Below are 19,609 nucleotides of genomic sequence, written 5' to 3'. Positions count from 1 at the left end.
GCTGACGGTGCAATAGGGTCATGTCGAGCACAGCAGAACAGGAGTCAGCGTGTCCCTGAGCGTGAGGCCGGGGGGAATGCCAGACGCCAGACGCCAGATGCCAGCAGCAACCAGGAGTGGAGATGCGCAGCGCACACGCCGGCGCCGACGCTGCCGCTGACGCTCTATTTTAGCGACGTGAACCGTGCTGGCTCTGGCAGGAACACAAAGAAAGTTGCGTCTAGTCAAGAACAAGAATATCGTAACGGAATGCGCCTGCCATGCCGCTCCATTGAGAGATTGTCGAAATAGCGGCGTGTTCCTCCACCTCCGCCACGAGACAATAATACAATCATAGAACTATCATCATGCCGTGTTTCACAAGCACATCACCTGCGCATGCCATGCCTGGACCTGCTTCCCGTTTCGCACGCATCCATGCAGGGCCCCGTCATGATTCATCTGGCTAGTGCAATCGGGCCGCGCTATTATTTATTGGTTTCATCACCACCACTTCACTCTGGCCTTGATGCCTGTCGGCCATCTGCCATCTCTACAGTACTGTAGTCGGCATCGAACACACTGCCACCCGCAGCGCAGCGCAGCGCAGCGCATCAGAAATGTCGCTCGCCGCTGGGCCCGGCCGCGGTGGAGGAGCTTCGCACCTCCCACTCCAACTCAATTTGGTCGTGGACAAGCATGTAGCCTACATTCAAGCTCTCGATTCTGTAAGTCGCCTGCAAGAGCCTGCCTTTCTCTACTACCGCCCAGCTGACACTGACCATGCAGTAGCGCAACGACGAGCTTCAGTACCATCTCACCGAGCATTTGCGCATCAGCGGCATCTACTGGGGCTTGCTGCCTCTACACTTGCTCGGCCATCCACATGCCCTCCCTCGACAAGCTCTCTTCGACTATGTCCTCGCCTGTCTGCACGACAATGGCGGCTTTTCTGCAGCCCCGGCACATGATCCCCACATGCTCTATACCTGCTCGTCGGTCCAGATACTGGCCATGATTGATGCCTTCGACGAGCTCGAGGAGAAAATGCCAAATGCCAAGATGAAGGTCGCAAAGTACATTGCACGTCTACAACAGCCCAATGGCACTTTTGCAGGAGACGAGTGGGGCGAGACGGACACGCGCTTCCTCTACTGCGCCTTAAACTCGCTCTCGCTGCTCAATCTGCTTCCCAACCAAAGGCCGAATGAGCCACCCATCATAAATCTGCAGGCGGCAGCTGACCACGTGAAAGCATGTCAGAACTTTGATGGGGGATTTGGCGTCGCTCCGGGGGCCGAATCGCACAGCGGCCAAGTCTTCACCTGCTTAGGCGCACTCACTATTGCAGGCGAAATCCACTGCCTGGGCGAGGAAGGCAAGGACCGTCTCGGCGCCTGGCTTTCTGAGCGTCAGTTACCGAGCGGTGGCTTGAACGGCAGACCCGAGAAGTTGGTCGACGTCTGCTACAGTTGGTGGGTGTTGACCGGCCTCGCCATGATAGATCGCCTTCATTGGATCGACAAGCAGAAGCTCACAGACTTCATCCTGCAGTGTCAGGACCCTGATCAAGGAGGCTTCGCGGATCGCCCCGGCGATATGGTAGATGTGTTTCATACCTGTTTTGGCACAGCCGGTTTGAGCCTGCTTGGCCATCCTGGACTCCTCGAGGTTGACCCAGCTTAGTAAGTGGGCCGGATTGACTCTCGACACTGACACCCACTGACCCTTTCATAGTTGCATGCCGAAACACATCACCGATAGACTGCTGGGACGAACAAAGTCATGAATCCGGGCTCACCATAAAAAACCCTTTCTCCCTCCCAACCGAGGAATAACGGCCTGCTTGCAGTTTGCAGGCTTCGGCACCCAAGACAAGGGCTGTAACTGAACCTTGATCCATGTATTGGCCACATGGAAACAGAACGACAGCCTTGCGGCGCCCACTTTCAGGAGTAGGGCATCCCCATAGAGGCATAATGTCCAACCCGACACCTCCGCTGCTGTACTGTAGTAGAGCTGCCTTGTACCCAACCTGGTACGCTCTCAATTGAGAAGATGCAAGACGAATGCACACGAGCCGCGGTGCTTATTATTACGCTAACAGCGCTCCTCGGGGAATGTCTAAATGTGGCATTCAGTCCAATACTTCCCAGAGATCCCAGTATCCTAAGTTCGCGCTGCAGAAATCGCTCTAGGGTAAGTCAGTATGACTTGGCGCTCTCCTTCTGTTGAACCTCCTCTCGCAATCTAATAACCCGTGTTGAGTACACTCAATGAGGCCGGGCTACAATGCGAGAGAAAAGCAAACATGAGCTCGACAATTGACCCTTCTGTTTCACATGAGCTGCGGTTGGGATACATTTCTGCTCATAACACATCCGTACTTGGCCCAACAAAATGCTGGACATGTCAGTATAGACTCTAGCAACACTCTCTCTGTGGTAGGAACAATCAACAAGAGACACCACAAAAATAGCACTGGCAATGGCGCAGCAATATCGAACAACAGACAAAATAAGTCCCTACACACAACACCATCCATTATTATTTACCCCCACCCACCTTTCCCCCCAAACCCTCCACTATCCTCGATAGCCTTATTCTCCCCCCTCCTCCTCCCCCGCTGCTGCGCAGCCTCATGTTTCCTCAACTCCTCGGGAACCCTCGAAATCGCACTCTTCGAAATCATTTGTTTGAGATCATACATGACATCCGCATCCTCATTCCCCAAAAACGTAATCGCAACACCTTGTTTACCCGCACGACCCGTACGTCCGATGCGGTGCGTATACGACTCGATATTCGTCGCCATGTTGAAATTTATCACCAAACTCACATCGGAAACATCGATACCTCGACCCGCCAAGTCGGTTGCGACGAGGACGTCGGTGGTGCCGCTGCGTAAAGAGGCCAGAGCGGCTTCTCGTTGGTCTTGGGTTTTTGAGCCGTGTAAGGTGACGGAGCTGAAGCCCATTTTTTGGACGTCGCGGGCTACGACGTCGCAGCCGCGTTTTACGTTTACGAAGATTATGATTGGGGGCTGGAATTCTCCGGAATTCAAAATCTCGTTGATGCGTTTCTTGCGCTTGTCTTCGCCTTGGATGAATTCGACGCGTTGTTCGACGGTGTCGACGGCTTCGCCGATGTTGCCGATTGTGACTTGCGCCGGGCGGCGGAGGTATTTGCGGGCGATGCGTTCGACTGCTGCGGGCATGGTGGCTGTGTACATCATGGTTTGTCTGTAGCGACCTCTTTCGCCGCCGAGATGTATCGACATGGCTGATGCGTTTTCTGCTTCGTCCGTGTCGGGCTTTTCGTTGGAGACTGGAAGCGCATCGAGGATTTTGTTGACGGGCTCTTCGAAACCCATGTCTATCATGCGATCTGCTTCGTCCATGATGACGTAGCAGCATTGCGAGAGGACCAGCACTCTTCGCTCAATACAGTCGACCAGACGTCCAGGTGTTGCAATGATGATCTCAGCACCGTCTCGCATGTTGTAGCTCTGTTCTTCAATAGCATGTCCACCCACTAGAGAAACGCAAGTGAAGCCGAGGGGCGTGGCGAATTTCTTCGCCTCAATTTCGATCTGTTGTGCAAGCTCACGAGTTGGAGCAAGAATGATGGCGTATGGACCGTCGTTCTTCGTGACTTCATTCAGGGCAGGCAATTCCGAAATGTAACAAAGCAGCGGTAAAAGGAACGCTGCAGTCTTTCCGGAACCAGTCACAGCGACACCGATCAAGTCGCGATTCTGTAGAGCAATCGGGATGGCTGCACGCTGGATAGGCGAAGGTTCCTTGTACCCGACCTGCTCAACGATATCCAATATTCGCTTCGGCAATCCAGACTCGTCCCAACGGCGCATGGGATTCGGAATAGATCCACCCTTCGTAGCAATGTTGAAATCTTCCTTGAAAATGCGCCAATCTCGTTCGCGCATGCTCTCCAACTTCTTCTCGCTCCAGTGCTTGTCGATACCGTTTCGACCGCCTTCTTCTCGACGCCTTCGTTCCATCTCTAATATCTCTGCCGCACGTTGCTTTCCAGCCTCTGGATCTCTTTCCGCAATTGCCTGGGCATATTTCCGGGCCTGGGCATCGGTCGTGTCGTCGGCGAAACCTCCCAGACGACCTCGTCCAAAGAAGTTGTTTTCGGAGCGAGTCGCATAGAGTGGATTATAATCAGGGCTGGTGTCCTCTTCAGCATTCCATTCGAAGTTGAACTTCTTCTCTGTCGTTCGCTTCCTCTTTTTCAATGCTGAGAAGGTCGATGTGTTCGTATCCGCGCCCATATAACGTTCCTTCATCAATTGGGCGACGGCATCTGTCTCATTGGTCTGCTTCGCCTTGCTCTTGCCTCCTTTCACGATAGCCACGTCCTTGGGTGGCGGAGGAGGTTTCATGTCGTAGCCCTTGTTGCGGAGATCAAGGTCGTTCCGCTCTCGTCGATCCCGGTCGCGAGGCCCACGAGGTGGCACTCCATTACGCTGTCCCTTAGGAGCTGTTGGAGCTGCATTCGAAATACTCGGTGTTTCCGGCTTCTGTGCAACAGCCTCCTCAGCCTGCTTTGCCAGCGCTGCCTCTCGCTCAGCTTTCTCCTTGGCTATTCTTTCACGCTCCTTCTTGGAGAGGAACTTGGGTTTTGCTGCAGCAGCATCTTGTGCTTTCTTCCGTGCAAGAAGTTCTTCGACACTCAAAGGCGCAGCTTTTGGCTTTTCAAGCTTTCTCTTCTTCACAGGCGGTCCAGATACTGGTGCTTGATTCAGCTCTTCTTCGGCCGGCGGGGGCGGAGGTGGAACGTCGCTACTCGGCGGAGGGGGCGGCGGTGGCACATCGCTTGGAGGCGGTGGAGGGATGTCCATCTCTACCAGACGGCAGCGCGACGTAATTGAGACTGATCACTGTATGTTAGCCTCTGGTCAAGAAACTCGAAGGGTGACTAAGCTGCATGACTCGCGTGTCAAGTCGACTCTGAATCTGGATCTTTCTCCGCCACCAACCACTTCGGTGCATGCACCATCCACTTGCAGGAAGTGTTTGCTATCCGGGGTTGCGTCAGCCCACTTCACCCCTCGCCCGCGCTCGGGGATTTAAACTATACGTAAAATCGCACTTTCTTAGTAGGCTATACGTAAATCTCGACGATAGCAATGTTGTAGAGCACATATAATAGGAAACTAAATATAAGTATAATAAGAGATAAGAGACAGTAGATTTCCGGTATATTAGTAACTAAATTGCGACCGTAGGACCTTAATCCGGCTATATAGGTAGCTTGCCTTCTCGGCATTGCAGAGTACGCGAATACTAACCTTCTTAGCCGAGCCTTAGAATAAGGTAGACGCGCTTACTAAGGATTATATAAGAAACCGGCGGTAGTAAGGTCTATAGCTACTATACACTCGGACAAGGCTATATATATAATATTTAGACTCGCGGTTCCTTACTGCACCTACTTAGATATCCGAATAGGACTAGAATATACGACTATATCGAGATTTACGTATAGCCTACTAATAAAGTGCGATTTTACGTATAGTTAAAATCCCCGCGACCGCGGGGTAAAGTCTACCTCCGTTTAGGCCTTTATATATTAAGGATTACGTTGCGCGGTAGTGAATTGGTCAGATTGTACGTAATAGATTTAAATTAGGGCTAGCTTCCGTCTTTCCGAACAACTAATTATATACTACTCTACCTAATCCTTTACCTAAAGGCCTAAAGCTAAACCGCTAATTTTTATCGTAGATTCCGCTATTAAAATACGATCTCGCTACACTAACGACAACTAGTAAATCCAATACGAGGAGGTTGTAGCCCTACTAATTGCGAGTCTAACGATCTAAAAATCTCGTATATGCGACGTATACGCGCTAAGTTATACTAATTTAGCCGAGCCTACTTCTATAGCTTTCCGCCTATCTAAACATACCGATTCTTAATATATCGCTATATACTAAGTTAACACCTAGAGGTCCTTAATTAGGGCTATCTAACTAACTTCTTCGCTATACGTACCTGCGCGCGACTTCTCGCTATCGAGTTCTCGTCTATGTCGGAAATAGCGGTAGCGGCGGCGGCGGCGGCGGCGAGGTCGAAATCTGAACCCTATTCTACGGATATACGGACCTATAGCGGAGCCTATATAACACTTAAACTCTTAGACCCTATACTACGTTTATCGATATTAGGCTATAGATTAAAGTTCTAAATGCTAAGGACTAAAGAGATAGTTTCCCCTACTAGATTAAAGCGACTATATAGGCTAAAGTATAGATTAAATAGACACGCGGAGGTTATAGAGGATACTAGAAAGGTAGACCTCCGACGATTTATTGTCGCTATAGAGTGTCGTTTATTTAATCGTAAAGCATATAGGGGTAGACAAACGAGTTAGGCGAGACTAGTAATTTATGTTTCCTAATAATAATTCTCGAATTTGTAAAGCAATAGTATTATTAAAATAGCGGATATCCTTAATTACTGAATTATCTAGGAACCGTCTCTATAAAGTACTATACTATAGGTAATAGTTGTTGCGGTATTCGAGCTAATATATATATGCTAGTAGGTAGATAGGCGAGCCTATACCCGCCTAGAACGGTTTGTCGTTAGGCGCTTCGCTAGAATGAGATCTCGAATAGCGCTAAACCTAATGTAGTATAGTATAGAAATAGAAGTTACGAGCAGCACACATACACGAATTTAACTACGAAGCGCCTAAATAGAGGTAGGGATAAAGTGTAACTAACGAAACCCCGGATACGCGTAGCAATAAGGTATGTAAGCGATTTATTAACCTCCTACTACTAACCTTCGCCGCTAAGCACATATTACCGTCGCCGCCCCCTAACCCTCTTCGGCTTATAACGGCAGCAATATGCCTTAGAAGTATCGGTACGCTAGATGCTGCGCCGACTGTTATAATATTGCTTTTTGCTCCTCTACGCGCCAAATTTCGCTCTCTAGCCTCTTACTGCCTCCTTCTTAGGCTATTTTCGCTTTATGCTCGTAACTTCCTTTATCTTATTTCTACGTGCACCGGATCTCGGGTCTTCTTAATATAGTATAGTATAGAAGGAAGAGCGAGCCTTAGCGAAGCGCCTAAAGACAAACTGCACTAATCGGGCGATTCCTTGCTTGCAATACCTCCTTATAGACTATATATAGATTTACAACTTAATATATAGCATAGATAGGGCTTAGTATATATAGAGGGGGTTCTATAGTATAGGAAGGCGCAACACATCGTAGATATTTTAAAATTAGTATCGTAAAAGTGAGATCTATAGTCTATTCTAACTATATAGACAGTTTCGGCTTCCTGTTTGTTCTACGAATACCTATATCGCGATAGACAATAACTATCTTCTAGAACACTCTATCTATACGAGGAACCTTAGAAAGCAATGCTCTAACACCTCTAAGTGTCGCTTTGCCCGTGTTTGCTATTATTTACTTGTACTCGCTACCTGTCGGTGCCTACCCTTAAAATAGCTATCTCGCTAACTTATCCGCACCTCGATACCTATACGTATACCTAGCAACCTAAAACTTCTTAGACACTTTTAAGACATATCCGCGATCGTGTTTAACGTTATGCGCTGCCGGAAACCCTAGTATTTAGTGCCTCTATATCGCATCTAGCGCATTAGCTGTCCTATATACTGCCGCGATACCGACACTCGAGCGCCGAGACCTACTATTCTAAATAGCACGGATATCCGCTCCGCAGTCTTTGCTACTTCTTAAAGTCGTATACGCTACTGCTTAATAGACTCCGACTATTAAATCTAACACTCGATACTCGATACCTACTCTTCCGATATCTTCTATATCTACTACGACAACGCTTCTACTAACACTTCTGCTAAAACTTCCGCTAATACTTCCTATAGTATATAATAGGCGACCGCAATGCCTAACGCGCTCTCTAACCTATTTACGCGCGATCGCGACAAGGCTAAGAAGGGTAGACTTAATATCGGCGATACTAGCGCTAGCGCTAGCGCTAGCGCTAGCAATTAGCGTAGGAAGGAAGGCGACTAATACTTCGTCCGCCTACCTAGTCGACTAGCAATTAATTATACAGAACCTTAATAGACTATCGAGCGTAAGCTAGAGATACCTACTAATCTAGACGAGGCTAATAAGGCTAGCTAGATAGCCTACTTCGAGGAGCGCTATATTAATATAGACGAGTATAGCCTCGAGGAAGTATAGCTACTTATATAGGATACTAGTAGCAATTAATAGGCGATGCTATTCTATCGTCGCATTATCGAGCATAGTCTATAGCGTATACTAAAGCTAATGCATCCTTATCGCGAGCTATTACTAGAACCGACTAAGATGCAGCTCGACTACGTCTATACTATTATCTTTAGGAGATAGGATGTGTTGCTTTTAGCTCGTACTAGCGCTAGCAAAACGATCATTTTCTAGGCCTATACTATACTTACTAGTTTCGTTATATTGCAAATCGTACTACTTATACGTATCGCTAATAAGTAGAGCGAGGATATAGTAGCCGCTATCCGCTAGTTAGATAAGGAAGAATAGGATCTAATTAAGGTCTGTATTATTACTACCTAAACAAAGGAGAAGGATCTATCTATGTTTACTAATATTAAAGAAGGCCGATACTAGTATATTATCTGCAGTCCCGAGCAAGCAATAAGCACTGAATTCTAGGAAGTCCTACGTGCTATCTCGGATCGTCTTAGCCTCTAGGTATAGGACGAGGCGTATATGTATCTAAAGTAGAAGGATTTCCGGCTAGATTATAGCGTGCTTTACCTCCTTCGCTAGCTTATAATATAGGATATAACTATTCTCGCCTGCTCTACGATATTAACGAAGGAAACTAAGAAGTATGTACTTTAGTACGGCCTCCGTCTATAAGGCGATAGCGCATTCGAAACCTAGGTTATCTAGAGCACTATCGATCGTCTAGATACTAAGTATATCTTATAAACGATGCCTTAGGGCTAGATAACAGGGTTCGACTACCTATACTTCGTACTTAAGTATATAGTAGACGCCGATAGCTTAGCGGTACTATAGAATATCTAGAAAACTATTATCTTTATCGATAGTCGTAAGCAGATCGACAAGGCTCGCGTTACGATGTACTAGTAGCTTGTACTCTTAACTAGTAATATTAATAAGGACTCGCCGGCTAAGTAGCATTCTCGGAAGTATACCTAGGATAGAGAGCCGGTAGTACCTAGTAGCTATAGGACTATCTATGTGCTCGGCGTTGTCTCTTTCTATACTACGCATATCGCCGACATTAATAAGGACAAGCGGTACAAGGAATTTAAGAAGCCTAAGTCTTAAATCCGTATCCTGTTCGGCACTCTAGCGACTTCTACTAGCGTTAACGTACTAGATGTCGGCTTAGTAATCTAGATTAAGCTTCTAATTACTAAGGATATCGACGATCTAATATAGAAGTTTAGTCGTACGGCTCGCATTCCTAGTATAGAGGCATTAGCAGTTATGTTCGCACTATATTAGTTAAATAATATAGAGAAGCGTATACTATACGGTTCTAACTACCGCTCGATAGTTCTACGAGACCCGACAGCAGCTAGCGCTAGTGTCGCTAGTGTCGCTAGTGCTAGGCTATACCAAGTATAGGATTATATTCTAGTACGACTATCTAATCTACGATATGCTACTATTCCTAGTAAGGAATTCGACGTCGATAAGTCTATCTTCGATGCGTATAGCTAGGATAGAGACGAGGAAGACGAGGATGCTATTATAACCGATCTACTAGCAGTGTCTATACCGCCTCGTCCTATTCGAACTACTAGCTACCCCTTTTATAATGCTATCGTAACAGCAATCGCCGAGAACGCGACTAAGAAGTCCTAGTCTACTAAAGAGATAGGCTAGCGTAATAACATACTAGACATCTAGTTATAGTTATAAAATACGCACTACTACCCGAACCTAGAATATCGCCGCTACTTTCGTAATATAATCTTAGAGATATATAGCGAATACGAGTGTACGTACAGTGTTAACAAGGTCGTAGTAGGCACTGCCGATTGCTATAGTATATATAATCTAGACCTGCTAGATCGACTAGTCTAGGAGGGCTATACTGCTCTAGTAGTTCTAAAGCTACTAACGGCTCCTAATGTTAGATCAACCTAGCACTATACTCTCCTATTCCTCGAGAGCTTCGTATCTAATATCGTAGAACAGATCTTTCTAGACTAGTACGATAATCGCCTCTTCGGGGTTATCCTATCGACCTTCTTAGTACCCGAGCCTATTCTATAGGATCTATGTAATGTCTTTAGTGCTAAGTACGGCCGGACCGAGAATGCATTTCGAACCTATACCTCTAGTAAGGACTACGATACCCTAATTGAAGAGGCGGACATCTAGGAGCGGGCTATAGAGTTCTATACCTAGTATTAAGCGGAGGCTAATAACCTTCGAGAGATCTAGATAGAAGAAGACCTCCTACTAGAGCTGAATCGCATTATCTTTAGCGTATTTGCTAAGTATAATATATTCGTTAGAAACAGAGATGCCGAGAAGAAGAAGAAGGCCGAAGAAGCTACTGCTACTACTACTACCGCCGCCGTAACTCGGACAAGCTAACCTGTCGCTAATCGGCCTACTAACTAATAACAGCGCCGTAAGCAGCTATAGAAGAATATACAGAACTCTGCCCGCTCTACTATCGAGGCTCGTAAGAGGATAGTAGTAAGGAACACTAGAGGCATATAGGATCTAGATTATAAGGAAACCGCGCGTCGCTAAGTAGTAGGAGGCAGCTAAGCAGGGGATAGTAATAGTGGATCAAGCCGTCGGTTAGGCCGTAGCCGTATACTATCGGCTCGAGAGAGAGAGCGTAGGCGTAAGGCTAGCTAGTAGGAAGGTAACGATATAGAAGACTTGCTAATGTTTAGTATATAATATTCTACGAGAGCATGCCTAGTTAAGCTGCTTCTACGAGAGCTAGCGCTAGAATTGGCCGCTAGAATTAGCACTAGAATTGGCGCTAGAATTGGTACTAGAGCAATTAGCGGTAAAATGGCACTAGAATTGGCACTAGAATTAGTACTGGAATTGGCACTAGAATTAGCACTAGAATTAGCACTAGAATTGGCATTTAATAAGGCTTCTATTATGTCCTTGTAAGCTCGCTAAGTCCTTGTCCTATCCCCGGAAAAGTAAGCCGTAACACTACGCTCGATCGCGTTGCTTCTACGAGAGCTAGTTAAGTTGCTTCTACGAGAGCTAGCGTATAATACTCCTACGAGAGCCGGCGTATAATATAGGATGCCTAGTTAAGTTACTTCTACGAGAGCCGGTATATAATGTAGGATGCCTAGTTTAGCTGCTTCTACGAGAGCTAGCCTAGTTTAGCTGCTTCTGCGAGAGCTAGCCTAGCGTGTAATATAGGATGCCTAGTTGAGTTGCTTCTACGAGAGCTAGCGCTAGAATTGGCGCTAGAATTGGCATTTAATAAGGTCCTTCCTTACTACCCTTCTATTATATCCTTATAAGCTCGCTAAGCAGGCTCTTCTATTATGTCCTCGTAAGCTCGCTAAGCAGGCTCTTCTATTATGTCCTCGTAAGCTCGCTAAGTAGGCTCTTCTATCGTGTCCTTATAAGCTCGCTAAGTAGGCTTTTCTATTGTGTTCTTTGCGACGAGGGTTTGTAGATAGTCGTAGGTGTCGATAGTCGTATATGTCGATAGTATATAAGAGCTAGGCGAGAAGCGTAAATTCGAGGAAGCGATAAGGATGCTAAGTCCCGCTAAGACCCCGGATTTAGTATAGCAGAGCGCTTAATTAGTAGGATTAAACGTTATAGCTGCTTCCTTCCGCGCATTTACAATACCGACTTTACGACTTTTACGACTTTTATAATAGTATATTACTAATATAGCGAGATACGCCAATTGCGCGCATTTCTAGTAAATAGCGCTAACAAAAGTGTCTAACACGATAACGACGGCCGCCTTAGGCACTAAGAACCGCCTCCGAAACCCGAGAAGTTACTAATACTAGCGAGAAGTTACTAGCGAGACTAGCGAGACTAGCACTATACTCATTACACCGCAGCTATTAGCACTACAATATGTACGGTAAGGATAGATACGTAGGGCGATAATATATATCGAGCGCAAGCACTCTTCGAGAAGCTACGACAGCCCTCTTACGTTAACGCCCTCTATTGCTTAGACTCTCCCTAGAACGATTATTCCGATAACTAGTTACTATATAAGGCAGAGAAAACGAATAGTAGCGTCCGGGGATCTAATTAACTAGCGGTACTAAGCGGCTATAGAAGTACACACTCCGAAGCACACTAGCATTATATATAGCCTATATACTACGCGCAATGCGCAACAATTAACGCATTCTATTACTAACTATAGCACGCATAGCCGAAGACAAGGTATATAGGACGGGACTTATTAAGCGAAACAATAACAGCTTATTCGCTAAAGCGACACTTATTAGTACCTAGACAACAATAGAGTGTAACCGCGCCCTTAGTGTTAGAGATACCGCAGAAAAGGGTTGTCGAGCGCGTTACAGTCGTATAGCAATGTTAATACGCTTACTAGAAGAGGAGGCGTACTACAGTCGGATAATAGTCTTAATACGCTTTCGATCGGTTCGGTTTAGTGCGCACTGCAGTCGAATAGTAGTCTTAATACGCAAAGGGCTGCAGTCGTATAGCAGTACTATAGTCGTATAGCAGTAAAGACTAAGACTAAGCGCCTTCGGGCTTAAGTATACTAGAGGCCCTTACGTAACAAGGTTATTATAACTAACAGTCCTAACGAAGGCGTTACGCCGACTTAACTAGATGCGCGTATGTTATCCTATAAAGAATCCGAACGTAGGAAGCCTATAGCCGCTACTTAAGGTGTATCTTACTAAAGAGTTTTTACCGAGTTAGGCCTAGCCGCTACTTAAGGTATACCTTACTAAAGAGTTTTTACCGAGTTAGACCTATAGTAATGCTACGAACCTATTAACCCACTCTGTCTATTAACCTACTTAGTCTATTAACCTACTTAGTAGGAGAGTCGCTATCGAGCCGCTACTTAAGGTATACTTTACTAAAGAGTTTTTACCGAGTTAGACCGTTAGCCGCATTATAGGTATACCTTACTAAAGAGTTTTTACCTCCGCTAATCTATCCGAGACCCGCAGTTTGTTATACTAAGACAAGACTGCGATGTTCTAACAAAAACTATGCTCTTTCGGTTAAATACGTAGTCGACGCCCGCTAAAGCTATAGAAAACAACCTACTCGCTAGGAGAGTCGCCTTCGTAACGTCTTGCTCGGTAAAGCCTATCGGAGACCTTAAAAGAAGGACTAAACAAACTCTACCGATCGAGGAACCTCAACTATTAGATAAGCGGCTCTATCGGTAGCAAGCCGCAGAACTAGTAAGAAATAGTGTTAATCGCTATAGAGCTACCTATATACGACAAAGAGGTATCGACACTGTTGCTAAGAAGCCGATAGCTAGTATATTGCTAGGGGTGTTAGTGTGTTAGTATGTGTAGAAGAAGAAGAAGAAGAAGTTAAACTAGGAAGCGTAGGTCTATATTAGCGCATCGTAGGTAAGGTTTGCCTCTACTAATAGGATTGCGCTATTTAGCTACAATAGCAAGGCAATAATAACGGCTATATATTATCGCACTTTTAACGCAACGTAATAGCCGCCGACTGCTAGTCGAATGCCTAAGGCTAGAATTGCTACTAGTTCTCGAAATTACCGGAGGCCTCCTTTAGCATTAGGCGCTCTGAATTTATATAGGAACCAAGTCTAAAGGCACGCACTCTAGTCTACCGCTACTACTTCGCTACTAGGCGCGCACTCTAGTCTACCGCTACTCCTTCGCTACTAGGCACGCACTCTGGTCTACGGAGCTATTAGCTATTAAGCTATCCTTGTACGCCTAGCCTAGCTAGCTATCAAGCCATTATCGTACGCCTAGCTAAACCCTTCGTAGCTAGCTATTAAGCTATTATCGTACGCATAGCCTAGCTAGCTATTAAGCCATTATCGTACGCCTAGCTAAACCCTTCGTAGCTAGCTATTAAGCAATTATCGTACGCCTAGCCTAGCTAGCTATTAAGCAATTATCGTACGCCTAGCCTAGCTAGCTATTAAGCAATTATCGTACGCCTAGCCTAGCTAGCTATTAAGCAATTATCGTACGCCTAGCCTAGCTAGCTATTAAGCAATTATCGTACGCCTAGCCTAGCTAGCTATTAAGCTATTATCGTACGTATAGCCTAGCTAGCTATTAAGCTATTATCGTACGCCTAGCCTAGCCTAGCTAGCTATTAAGCTATTATCGTACGCCTAGCTAAACCCTTCGACTTTATAAACACTCCTAACGAAGTACGCACTCTAGTCTACCGCTACTACTTCGCCGCTAACTACCTAGTTAACGGGGCTATCGTTGTCGACGGCAAGCGCACTTAGAAGATAAAGCTAGTACCTAAGAGATAAAGCTAGTAAGGAAGGCCTAAATAGTAGATATAGCAGGTTAGATTACTATAAACGAATACAAAAGCTAGATTTATTCAATCCTTAATCGCTATAACCGCTACTATTACCTATTGCTATTATAAGAGCCTTTAGGGACTACTAGTTAGATCTACTATATCTAGGTCTAGGTTAGTAAAGCCCTTAGCGTCGACGTATAGCTAGTATATAGCAGCTATAGCATTATCGACAATGCCTACTTGTATAGGTCTACGCTAAGCGCTACTATCGATACGCTCTCTCGTATCGGCGCCGTCGATACTGTCTATACTATTAGCAGCTATATCGGGAGCGCTACGGGTTATACTATTCAATAGACGCTAATTAATATTGTTAAGCTATTCGTATATACTAGGTATAAGCGCTGCCCCGATCTGCTAGATATTATTAGATATAGGGCGTAGATCTAGCTTCGGCTCCTCGATCGGATCGGTCTATAGAGCGTCGTACTTCTATAGTACTATATCGCCCTCCTAGTACTTCTTAATCGCTCTAGCCTACACTTCCTTAGCGGTATCCTTCTCGGTGTAGTACCTAGTGCCCTTTAGTCTAATGCTCTCGAACAAATCGCGTACTACTTATAATACTTTACGGTTCTACGAAATTAGTTCCATTATAGTAGAGACGTTATAGGTAGAGTTACTACGAGCCTAAATGTCGAGCTTGTAATCCTTATTATGCAGCTTAAGCATCTTATTAGTAGCAACGCCCTTGCTATTACCGAGATTAACGATAGCCGAATCTAGGATAGCCTCCTATAGGATAGGATTAGACGTATTTAGCATCTACGAAAGGTTTACTATCTCCCGCCTATAGTTCAGTTGTCGGGCACTAAAGAAGTTTGGGATTAAGTAGTCGACTATACGGCGCAGGTATCTAAGGTCTATCTTCCGGATAGCGATATATATAGTTAAGAAGTTCTCGATCTCTTATAGTAGGCGGGCTATTATAGTATACGATAGGTCGTCTATTTCGGCATCCTTATTAAGTCTAATCTAGGCGCTCTATATAAAGAGCTTCTAGTAAATAGCCTCTATAATATCGATATACTATCTCGGTATAAGATAGTCTTTAATTAGAGCCTTTACTACCTAGATCCGATTTATGCCTACGAACTAAGAGGCATCGAACCGAAAGCCGAGCTGCTCGTCGGCTTCCTAGATAAATTCTATACTAATATATATACGAAATGCTACGAACACTACCTATCGAGCGATGTAGTACTCTAGCTTATCGTTATTAAAGCGGCGGATAGTATAGTACTCGGCGATAGCCTTAAGTATATATACTAAGTGCTTGCCTGCCCTATTAGTATTGTAGTAGGTCCGTAGAGTAGTATAGCAGGCATTTATCTTAATATAGAAGAAGGCCGGGATACCGACGATAAAGTCCTTTCTGTTATATATACGAGTACTTTCGACACTACCGAGCTTAACACTACGGATACGATCGACCGTTATCTAGTCGCCGATAACGATAATAAGCTAGTCCTAGAACTCCTCGTTGTCTAGATTAAGCTTTAAGAACTTCTAGAAGATATCGTTATAGACCTAGTACGTATCTTCGATCGAGGCCTTATTATAATCAGATACTAGCAGCGAGATTACTAAGGTCTTCCTACCCTGCTTATTCTTAATCTTAATCGTACGCTATAGAAAGCGCTTAGTCGGACTGCCGCCGCGAATGCGATCGTCTATATCGGGACCCTTAAAGTCGTACTCCTCGAACAGATACTATAGCTTATCGCTAGCAAGGAATCCTATAGCCTAGTCGATATAGTATAGGGAGGTCGCCTTCTTATACCTATCGGCGCAGATCTTGCGGAGGATAATCCGAGGGTTTATCTTCTTCTTAAGCTTTAGCATATACTTCTTTAGACCCTTCTAGACGGCTTAATGCCTAGCGATATACGAGGTTGTTATATTGCGCTACTTAGTATTGCGACCGGTTGTCTAGATAGCTTTGCGGTACTCCTAGATATAGAAGTTGTCGTATACGATTATATATCCACCCTTAATAAATATCTTAACTACCCGTTCTTAGTTAGTACGAGCAGTCTTCCTCGCTAGCCGCTATAGTATACGATAGGCAGGACAAAGACCTATTGCACTAAGGATATCGACGACTCGTCGCTTAATACTACTAGTATATAGGAACAGCCTAAAGGACTTACTAAACTAGGATGCCTTCTTTAGCGAAATCGAGCGAGCAACTACCTACGTAATCGTAGCGATACGCTTCTTCTAGCGGCTATATTTGTCTCGGATACTAGGTTAATCTTCCTTAGCGATATCTTTAGCGGTATAGCGCTTATTAGGAAGTAAACCCTATAGGACACTATACTAAGTTAGCGCTATATCTTTAATGACTTTGTCTATCTTACTTAGCTTCTCTTGTCTATCGATAGTAGAGTCTAGATCGTACTAGTTAAAGAATTTCTTACTAACGAGCCTCTTTAACTTAGAACGGAGCCTACGAGTACTTACAAGATCCTCGAATAAGAAGACATCGATAATCTTATCGATACGACGGCGCTATGTCTTTGTTCCTAGATCTCCTACCTACATTAAGAGCAGCTTTAGCGTAGTAAGGTACTCGTAGTTTAGTAGGTCTATAACGTTAGTATACTTCTGCGGTAGACTCTTTAGGCTCTTACGCTTCTTCTTCTTCTTAGCTACTAAACTAGCAGGAAACTAGCGCTTCCGTACGGTACTAGGGCGAGTAGTACCGACAATCTAAGGCTCGATATTATTATTATCTAAGAAGTCTCCTTTATCTTCTAGTCGAAAGAACTAGCTACCTTTAGTACTAGCGGCTTTAGCCTCGACCTTATTATCGCTTATCTTATTATCCTAATCCTTAGTCTCGTAATTATCTTTATCTGTTTCCTCCTCTTTATCCTCGATAATAGATAGCGCGACGTTAGCGCGTAGACCTATATAGCGCTCTTAGCGGGTTAGAATAGGCGCTAACGGAAGACCTTATTCTACTACTATGTCTGCAAGCTAGTCTAATAGCAGCGCTAAGAGCTCGCTTGTCTCTACGAGGCCGTGTTCTACTAGGCCGTATTCTGCGAGGCTATATTCTATAAGGCTATATTCTGCTACTATGTCTGCAAGCTAGTCTAATAGCAGCGCTAAGCCGAGCTCGCTTATATCGAATATATTATATTACTATAGTAGCATAGGTAAGCTAGAAGGCTCTGTTAGCAGCGGCTTATCGTCTATATCGGCTATAATAGTGTCGCTATCGTCCGACATTGTCGCTAGATTAAGTGCTAGATTGAGTACTAGATTAAGTGCTAGATTGTTGCGACTAGATTAATAGCGACGGCGTCGAAGGAACAGGTTGTAATAGAAGCGACTAGTGCCTACGAGCGACGCGTTATAAGCAAATATATAAAGACGCACGGACTAGAAACATATATAAAGTCGACAAAGCTAGGCCTTAGTATATAGTAAGAAGTAACCTCCGCTCTTTAGATATAATATAATACTACGGTATCGTACAGATATATACTAAACGGGGATTATTATAGAATTAGCACCGCTAGGACCTCCGGGTATTTCTATGTTATATAGGCTGTATCTTAAAATAGGTGTTTTTAGTAAGACTAAGTCTATTACTAAAGCCGGCTTTTAGCTAGGCAGTACCGTCGGCTTATAAGCTATAACATAACAACCTAACGTCGCATTAATGTAATTTTTGGATAGAATAATATCTGATTGCCTACTCTACGCCCGCATTACAAAATATTAATATATATCGCGTTGTATGCAAAGTCGCAAAATGGGGATCTTGAATCTGACCCGATCGCTAGTTTTGCTGTCAGACCCTTGCTACGCAAGGGGTTTATAAATAAACCGGTGGCTCGTGCGCTCTTAGCAAGGGTCTGATGGGAGATAGGCCTCTCACGCTGCTCGAATCGGCCAACTCTCAACAGCACTCTGCCGATATTCTGGACGTCACTGAACGCACCTATGGGGTGTCTCGAGCGACCGCGGAAGCCTCTATCTTAGATGTAACCATTTCGTACTCTCTCTACTGGCGCCCGCCACTTTTGTATTACACTCACTTCGTACTCAAATCTTTCCCATGTCTCCTTTTTGAGCATTCTTCAGCTTATATTCTCCTGCGCCCCTTCCAGTCCTGTCAGCACACCTGATTGTCTCATTCTCAGTCACGCGACAACGTTGGGAGGAACGCCTGTCAGCCGTGACCTTCTACATCATATGTATGCCCGTGGAATTCTTGTGCCAGGAACAAAAGACAAAAGATCGACACACCTTGGTTGCTCCCATCAAAGTACGATTTACTGTAGCGACAGAACACATCATTCAAGATGCTTCCAACGACTCTGCTAGAAGTCCTTCTAGTGTTTGCGACACTTGGCGCCTGCGAACCACGGAGGGCGTTCACACATTGGGACCCCAATTGGGACTCTGAAAATCACTCACCACATGAGACGCTCGACGCTCGCAAGTTCTTGACCCGCAATGTTATCGAAGAGCGAGACGCGCACAAGGCATTTACAGGGTGGAAGAACCCGCACCGGAAGCCTTTCACAGCGCCACCACAAATCACAGGCACGCCTTTAGAAACAGAGGCTCAATATACTAGACCAGTCATTGTAGCGTGAGTTGCCGAGATCTGGCTAACTTTTCTATTGCATCTACTGATTTTGGCAGCACAACACTATTGACAGAAATCTACAAAGAGCGATGAGAGCGACGTCTTTGGCGCGATTGATCAACCTCGACTTTTCGGTGGCTTCAAGCAGACCCAATGGTTCAAAGAGAACAAGACCCCATTTGGACTTCTCGAGGACGACCGCAGGAACAGCAGACCAGTAGATATGGCTATCAGAGCAATATGCTTGTACAAAAATCGACGAGGATGCAGAAAGATACCCAGGAAATGCGGATATTTGCACGAGCATGAAGTAAGCTTAATGCTGATTGTCTGAAATAGATCTTATCATTACCACATCATGTGCAACCACACTTTACTTTACAACGCCGTTCACATGATGCACAGCAATGCCCCTTCGTCCACGTCTGACGCTCATCTT

The 19,609-nt window shown here is 45.2% G+C and overlaps 2 protein-coding genes across 2 annotated transcripts; one reads left to right on the top strand and one right to left on the bottom strand.

Moving 5' to 3' along the window:
- Positions 1-599: 599 nt before the first annotated feature.
- MYCFIDRAFT_77915 (uncharacterized protein) lies at positions 600-1,768 on the top strand (the record flags this gene model as incomplete). The annotated part of the gene is made up of 3 exons (XM_007930720.1): positions 600-707; positions 772-1,664; positions 1,717-1,768. 3 exons carry the CDS (start codon positions 600-602, stop codon positions 1,766-1,768), a joined length of 1,053 nt encoding a protein of 350 aa, XP_007928911.1.
- Positions 1,734-10,332, bottom strand: MYCFIDRAFT_177115 (uncharacterized protein; the record flags this gene model as incomplete). The annotated part of the gene is made up of 12 exons (XM_007930994.1): positions 1,734-1,747; positions 1,781-1,839; positions 1,868-2,024; positions 2,057-2,159; positions 2,194-2,207; positions 2,238-2,295; positions 2,322-2,418; positions 2,451-2,504; positions 2,541-4,878; positions 4,925-4,986; positions 5,009-5,047; positions 10,322-10,332. The coding sequence occupies 12 exons, from the start codon at positions 10,330-10,332 to the stop codon at positions 1,734-1,736; spliced, it is 3,006 nt and encodes a 1,001-aa protein (XP_007929185.1).
- Positions 10,333-19,609: the final 9,277 nt, after the last annotated feature.

This window comes from Pseudocercospora fijiensis, assembly GCF_000340215.1.
Source record: "Pseudocercospora fijiensis CIRAD86 unplaced genomic scaffold MYCFIscaffold_7, whole genome shotgun sequence".
NCBI classification, from domain to species: domain Eukaryota; kingdom Fungi; phylum Ascomycota; class Dothideomycetes; order Mycosphaerellales; family Mycosphaerellaceae; genus Pseudocercospora; species Pseudocercospora fijiensis.
This window is presented reverse-complemented; position numbering and strand designations above follow the sequence as displayed.